An 8394-nucleotide genomic window follows, 5' to 3' on the forward strand; every position below is an offset into this window, starting at 1 on the left:
CGACGGAGGGCCTCAGTTCACAAGCCGGGACTTTGCTGTGTTCCTCGACCGATGGGGAGTCCGGCATGTGTTGTCATCGCCCCATTACCCGCAGTCCAACGGCCACGCTGAGGCTGCTGTCAAATCCCTGAAGCACCTCATCCTTAAGGTGGCCCTTTCTGGGAACATTGACTGCGAGGCCTTCGACCGGGGTCTTCTTGAACTCCGCAACACACCTAACTACACCGGACGCTCCCCTGCCCAGGTTTTGTATGGACGCCCCCTTCGTTCTTGTGTCCCTGCTCACCCTCAATCCTTCTCCAAGGAGTGGCAGACCAAGACAGAGGATTGTGATCGCCGAGCCGCCGAACGTGTTCAGGACGTCGTCGCCCGCTACAACGACCACGCCCGTTCTCTACCCAGGTTGAGTGTCGGCACCCAAGTCCGTGTTCAGGACCCGACCTCCCTACGTTGGGACAAAGTAGGCATAGTCATGGGTCTCGGTAGGTCACGGGACTACCAGGTGCAGTTACCCAGTGGTCGTGTGTGGTGGAGGAACCGCCGTTTTCTCCGCCCCGTAACAATGCCTTCTGCTGGCCCCGCCACCAGTGTTGAGTCCCATACCCTTCCCAGTGATCAAGTCCCTCGACACTCAGAACGGATCCAAAAGAAAAGGTCCGCTCAAGACTTTGCTATGAGCGTATAGGGGGGAGGGAGGTGTATGTATATTCTGTATGCTGTATTTATATTATGCTATGTATATTATGTATGTGCTCCATTTATGTATTATTTATTTAGCCTAGCTAGTAGCGTGTGGCAATGTATTTATCAATGTCCCACATGCGTAATTAATGTGCCTGGCGACGTATGGAAGCTGCTAATGTATCACTTGCCATACGTCGTCTATAGAGCAGTTGACAAGCAGACAGGTCGGAGAGCACTACTCCCTTTGTGTACATATCTCTTATCCAGTAAATCGAACCTACAAAACTATACAGGTGTTTGTGTTCGCTCCTGTATATTGAACTTATTACCCAGAACATTGAACACAACTCATCACCTTCACCGCTCTGTATCTTTGCCTGGTATTAACACTGGCCATTATGAAATGTATTTGGAACTTTGTCTGGTATTAACACTGGCCATTATGAAATGTATTTGGAAAGAAGCAAAAGGCACTGTATGATACTGTTCTTTTCTGCACTGCCTGTCCCTTCGGCAGGCAGTAGGCCAGTTAACCTTTTTGAAACATTTCTGGAGCATGTACGGCTCAACAATTGTTGTATTTCATTGGCAGACAACAACACACTTTGGTTACACTCGACATCACCACCATTTTCTGTTTGTGCTTGTTCATCTTCACTGACCATGTCCACAGAGGCATCAGTAGAACTGTTACCAGTATCACTATTTTCCTCTGCGTGGACACTAGTTCCTGGTGGGTCTTGAGTTTCCACATCTGGTACTGACATCTGAATGTCTTCAGTTTGACTGTAATTTTTCCGTAGCTGCTGCACTGTGTTGGTGGTGTTTTTTTCCTTTAGTGTATCACAGAGGCTCCTTAACATTTCAGTTTGACCTGTAAACTGAGCTTTGAGTTCTTTAATTTCATTTTTCAAATCATTGATCTCTTCACGTTGTGCGTGTTCATGGAGTGTGTTGGCAGCTACCTGTTGTGTCGGTACGTCTGTGTTGCCCCATGCTGATCTTTCGATGACTGCTGGTGATGTTCCTGGAGCTTTGGTGGGGAGGGCGGGCCAGGGGTTGGCCGTAGGGAGTACCCTAGCAGCATTAGTGTTTCTTGAGACCTGCCTGGGTGGCGGGTCTGGGCGCTGAAGGGGTTTAGGAGCTCTAAAACAGTTAGGGTGCCATACAGGAACTCCAACTGTTTTGCAGTTAATACACTTCTGTTGGATGACACCCCCTTGAGCAACTGTATCTCTGCAAACCTGTGTTGCATGTTGCCTTGAGCAGAGACCACACCACGGCTTAGTCGAGGGGCATAACCGGGCCACATGGCCCCAGTGCTGACAGTTGTAACACCTCCGGTTAGGGGGCTGATAGAGAGTTACCTTCAAAGTCCGATAGGCACCACTGACTCGAATGGTCTTGGGTGGGTCTTCCGAGCCAACCCAGTCTGCAATGACTGCATTCTTGCCCCTGAGTCGCTTCGTCCTTCTGATGTAGGGATGGGCTTCTAGAAGTGTAGGGGTCTGGTACTGGTCGAGCCCTATGATTAAGATGGTTTTCTTGCTCGATGGTTAGGATGATTGTTCCATGGTTATTCCCCTTATGCTATTGGTGAGGAGATCCTGTATGACTGCTGGGTCGTTTCTAATCAGAACATGATCTTGTGTACCGACTCTGAACTGAAACTCAGCCTCAGGGTATTTGTCTTCCGCATCGTTCAGCCAGAGATACTTGTCTTCAGGTGATGTACCTTCAGGGAAGTATAATCTTACTCTCATGGGGGGGTTGTGGTTGTAGTTGATTGTCTCTAAGTCTTTCTGCCTTTTCGGCCTTCCGCTTGTTCCTGGACTGAACTAGTTGAAAGCCATCTTCTCCGTTGGTGTCAAGGTCAACACCACAGTCGCCTGGCTCACTAAGTGCATCAGGAGAGTTAAAGCGAGCAGCTGGGTCTCCAGTCAACTCAGACATGGTGGAGTTACAGGGCTCGACTTATATGCCTACGTCAGAGGGCCGAGGACTGCTTGGCAAACCTAGGAAGTCAGCGGTGGTTGGGAGGCGTAACACTTTTAGAGGACAAAGGAGACTGGCATCTACAGCGTATTAGCGGTGTGAGGGGAGGCCATATCTCACAGGGGAGGGGAAGGGAGGGGGGAGAGGGAGGGGAGAAGTTGTCCATGTCATCCACCAGGTGGCTTGTATATTGATCAACACTGTTCTGGCCATCACCTCCATCTCCCCCCTCTTTCCACCTCCACTTCCCCCTTTCTTTCCCCATCACCTCCACCTCCCCCTCTTCCCCCTCCACTTCCCCCTTTCTTTCCCCATCACCTCCACCTCCCCCTCTTTTCTCCCTCCACCTCCCCCTTTTCCCCCTCCACCTCCCCCTTTTTCCCCCCTCCATCTCCACCTCCCCCTCTTTTCCCCCTCCACCTCCCCCTTTTTCCCCCTCCACCTCCCCCTCTTTCCCCCTTCACCTCCACCTTCCCCTTTTCATTTCTTTCTTATCCTCCCCTCCTTTCTCTCAGTTATCTTTCTTCTTTTATCTAAATCTTACCCTTCAGTCTTCTTTTCTTGCTATAGAGTATATCGGTGACCTACAGTGTATCGTTAATGTAGAGTATATCGACAACATAGAGCATATCGGCAACAAACAATATATCGGCAACCTACAGTATATCGGCAACATAGAGTAAATCGGCAACATACAGCATATCGGCAAAATAGAGTACAGGTTGACAACCCTTTATTCGAAATTCCGAAAACCGAAAAGCTCTAAAAACCGAAAGTTTTTTGTGGGACTTTTTTTTTATTTTTTTATTTTTTTTTTAACAGGGATTATTAGCCCAGCCAGGCACAGATCACTGACCCACATCGGGGCCTGGGGGGCAAAAATATAATAGTAATAATAATTATAATAATAATTATTCATAGTAAATAAAATTTTTAATAATTATACACCAAAATAAAATAATAATGATTACAATAATAATAATAATAATAATAATAATAATAATAATAATAATAATAATAATAATAATAATAATAATAATAATAATAATAATAAAAATAATAATAATAATAATAATAATAATAATAATAATAATAAAATATATAATAAAATTAAAATGATAATAATAACAATAATACTGTAATAATAAAATAATAATACAGTAAAGAAATACAAGAATGAATAAAAGATCAAAAGTGAGAAACACGACCTAGACCTATGAATTATTATTATTATTATTATAATTTTTATTATATTTTAGACCCCCAGGCCCCAATGTGGGTCAGTGATCTATGCCCGGGTGGGCTAATACACAAAAAAAAAAAAACCCTAACCATTCTGAAAACCGAAAAATTCCGAAAACCGAAATGCCTCTGGCCCCAAGGATTTCGGATAAAGGATTGTCAACCTGTATATCGAAAACGTACAGTATATTGGCAACATACAGTACAGGAGCAACATACACAATACACCAGCAACATACACAACATACAATCAACATACAGGATATCGCCAGTATGTCGGTAGGGACGGACGCGACAGGTAAAACGCCTCCTCAAGCATTAGAGTAGGTTAATTAACGATATATTCCCATCCAATAACTCACTATAGCGATCGTCTCGTACGCCTTTATTCTACCTGTAATCTCCATCATTTAAGAATACTCCACTACTTCTGTTACAAAAGATGGATCTGTAATTACAATGTTGCAATTAGGTGGCTCTTTCGTCTGTTCATAGTTGCGAGGAGTTGATGAGGAGTTGGTTGATGGGGGTTGATGGGGTAGAATGTCTTACTTCAGGTTTGAGGTTCGTCAATAATATCGATTTGGTGAAAGTCGTTCATTCGTGTAGGACTTTTTAGGGGGTGAGATTTTATTTGTCTATCTATCTATCTATCTATCTATCTATCTATCTATCTATCTATATCTTTTTTCTCAAGATAGTTTATTTGTAATTATTAGAGTATCTCTCTCTCTCTCTCTCTAGGTTATCAAGGGAGGACTCAACCATCCATGTTTACCTACCTGTCTGTCAGTCTGCCGTCAACCACCCAGAACGTCAGCCAGTCAGAGCGTCAGCCATTCAGATCATCAGCCAGTCAGAGCGTCAGTCACTCAGGTCGTCAGCCACTCAAACCGTCAGACACCGAGACCGTCAGACACCCAGATCGTCAGTCACTCAGATCGCCAGTCATTCAGTACACCAATCACTCAGATCGTCAACCACTTAGACCGTCGGCCAATCAGAGCACCAATCACTCAAATCATCAACCACTTAGACCGTCAGTCAATCAGATCATCAACCCCTCATACCATCAACCACTTAGACCTTCAGCCAATCAGAGCACCAATCACTCAGATCTTCAACCACTTCGACCGTCAGCCAATCAGAACATCAACCACCCAGATAATCAGCTGTAATGACTGAATATCAGACCAGAGCTTACAGCCCAGAATTACATCATACATCACACATCAGTCTGTACTCACCCCTGGAGATGTGAATTACACGAAAGCGCTTGGGAACTTCGTGTTTTCTTCTTTCCTTGTGGTTAGCTCCCGAGGGGTAATTATCAGATATGGCCAGTGCTATGTGTGGTCTTGGGTATGTGAGTTTGTTGACCAAACTGGAGTGGTCCATGGAACAATTGGCGAGGGCCAAGGAAGAAATTGAGAGGACCACGTTGGAGAACCTGAAATTAAAGGAAGAGCTGGCTAAATTAAAAGGAGAGCCAGTGTCTGACGAAAACTCAAGCCAGTGGAAGGTGGTGAGTAGTGGGAAGACGAAGCTGGTGGTGAAGAAGTACACCAAGGATACGACAACAACGACAACAACAGCTAAGTGTACCAACCCGTTCAGTCCCTTGATAGACGAATTGGACGTTAGTACAGTCAGGGACAGGGATGACAAGGAAGGTATAAAAACTTTAATTGTTGGTGACTCACAGGTAAGGTACATGAACAGGGCCTTTTGTGGTAAAAACAAAAAAATAGGATGAGGGTATGTTTGCCAGGAGCTGGGGTGGGGGATATAATTGACAGGATGGACAATATCTTGTCTGGTAATGGGAACAAACCTATTATCTGCCTCAGTGCAGGAGGCAATGATATTGGCCGGTGTAGGAGCGAGGAGCTTCTTGATAAGTTCAAGGCAGCTATAGATCGTATTAGGACTAAGGGAGGGATCCCTATCATATGCTGTGTCCTGCCTAGAAGGAAAGTTAGCAGTGAATGGTTGTCAAGGGCAGTTGGTGTCAACGACTGTCTTGGCAGATATTGCAAGTCAATATCAGTCCCATTCATTGACAACTGGGACAGCTTCTATGGCAGAAGGGACCTTTATGCTAGGGATGGGGTGCACCTGTCTAGGGATGGAGTAGCAACCCTGGCTGGAGCTCTAGAGGGGGCAGTTCAAAAGATATCGAAGTCTTTAAACTGCTAGGGGAACATATGAGCACGGGGGTGGAGGAGACTGCAGTGGGAGAGGGTAAACAAAGTGAAAGATTACAGGGAAATAGTGTTAGGAATGATGACAAAACTAAATTAGACAGGGAGTTTAAAACTAAACGCGGTAAAGGGAGAACTCAGAACACGACTAACTTAAATGTATACTACGCGAACAGTAGAAGTATGAGAAACAAAATGGATGATATTAGGGCCTTGGTATGTACCGAAAAAATCGATATAATAGCATTCACTGAAACATGGATCAACCTAGACACACGTGAGTTACCAGTCGAATACCAAATTGCGGGTTACAAACTGTTCCATACCGATAGGCAGACCAGAAAAGGAGGCGGAGTAGCAATATATGTTAGGGATAATCTGAAGTGTGAAATAAATAAAGAAATAAAAACTGAGCGGAATACAGAAACAATTTGGATAGAATTAATTGACGGTAGGGAAAAATTAATCACAGGAGTAATATATAGACCTCCCAATCTTGATAGAGTCAATGAGCGACTTATCTGGGATGAAATGCGCAAGGCTTCCATACACAACAAAGTCTGTATAGTAGGCGACTTTAACCTTGGCCAAATAGATTGGATTGACCTTACAGGTAACTCAGAATCAGAGAATTTTCTCGAGACGATCCAGGACTGTTTTCTAAGTCAACATATAACCGAACCCACCCGGGGTAATAATATACTCGATTTAGTTCTGTCAAACAGAGAAAATCTCATTAGCAGTGTCGAGGTAGGGAACGAACTTGCAAACAGCGACCACAAAGAAATTAGATTCCAGTTAGATTTTCAGGGCAGACGTAAGGAAAATTCCACTCAAGTACCAGATTTCAGAAGGGCGAACTTTGACAGTTTAAAGAGGCAGCTGACAAAGGGGGGTGTCGCGCTTGGCCGTGAACCTGACAGATGACACCGACCTGATAACGAGATCTGAGATTGCCGAGTTCCACATCAATTTAAATAGTGAGTTACTTAATATACAAAGGCAGAATATACCATACAAAAAACTCAGATCAGACAACAATGACCCTAAATGGATAAATAATTATTTAAAGAACATCATCGGCCAAAGGAAGGCTATAGGTAGAAGGATAAATCGTGGCGAAATTCACCTCCGGGACTATTATAGGGTATTGGCGAGTAGGGTTAAAACCGAGATAAGGAAAGCAAAGAGGAATAATGAGGTAAGGATAACAAGGGAGGCGAAGACAAACCCCAAAGGATTCTACCAAATGTATCAAACTAAAACACGAGAAAAGATTGGACCAATACGGTCAGACGCCGGCGAGCTCACTGATAACGACAGAGAAATGAGCAATAATTTGAATAAATATTTTTCAACAGTTTTCACCACCGAAAATTTAAACATGATACCCGAGGCACCGACTCTATTCAGAGATAGTGAAGAAAACAAATTAAGCGAGATAGTAGTGACTAGTAACGATGTTAGTAAGCAAATTGACAAACTAAAGCCTAATAAGTCACCTGGTCCCGATGAGATATTTGCCAGAGTATTAAAGAGATGTAAGGAAGAGCTTATTCCTTAGCAAGTTATTTAACATGTGCCCAAAGCAGGTGTAGTACCAGAATCTGGAGGATAGCGAATGTAATACCGATTTTTCAAGAAGGGGGATAGATCCACTGTCTCTAACTACTCTTAATCAGTCTAACGTAATAGTAGGCAAATTACTGGAAGCAATCATTTCAAACTCTATTCGAAATCACCTGGAGAAGCACGGATTGATCAATGATTCCCAGCATGGCTTCACAAGAGGACGTTCTTGCCTAACTAATCTATTAACATTCTTTTCATCAGTTTTCGAATCGGTGGACGAGGGGCACAATTATGATGTGGTATATCTCGACTTTAGCAAAGCCTTCGACAGAGTTCCCCACGAAAGACTAATTAGAAAGGTAGAAGCTCATGGCATCAAAGGTAACATCCTTAAATGGATTAGGGCGTGGTTACAGGACAGGAAACAGTGAGTGAGCATTAACGGCACCAAGTCCCATTGGAGCAACATCACAAGTGGAGTTCCCCAAGGCTCAGTACTTGGACCATTATTATTTATTATATACATAAACGACATAGATATCGGCATAGACAGCAACATAAGTAAATTTGCTGATGACACTAAAATAGGACGTGTTATTAAATTTGACGAGGACTCAGCAAAACTACAGGAAGATCTAAACAAATTTTACGAATGGTCTGAAAAATGGCAGATGAAATTCAACGTGGACAAATGTAA

At 43.8% G+C, this 8394-nt stretch overlaps 1 protein-coding gene across 1 annotated transcript; it reads left to right on the top strand.

The window, feature by feature from the left end:
* Window positions 1-4691: 4691 nt before the first annotated feature.
* On the top strand, window positions 4692-5099 carry LOC121857358. Its single transcript, XM_042353367.1, has one exon. The coding sequence runs from the start codon at window positions 4692-4694 to the stop codon at window positions 5097-5099; it is 408 nt and encodes a 135-aa protein (XP_042209301.1).
* Window positions 5100-8394: the final 3295 nt, after the last annotated feature.

Source organism: Homarus americanus, unplaced genomic scaffold (assembly GCF_018991925.1).
Source record: "Homarus americanus isolate GMGI-L3 unplaced genomic scaffold, GMGI_Hamer_2.0 scaffold54180, whole genome shotgun sequence".
Taxonomy (NCBI): domain Eukaryota; kingdom Metazoa; phylum Arthropoda; class Malacostraca; order Decapoda; family Nephropidae; genus Homarus; species Homarus americanus.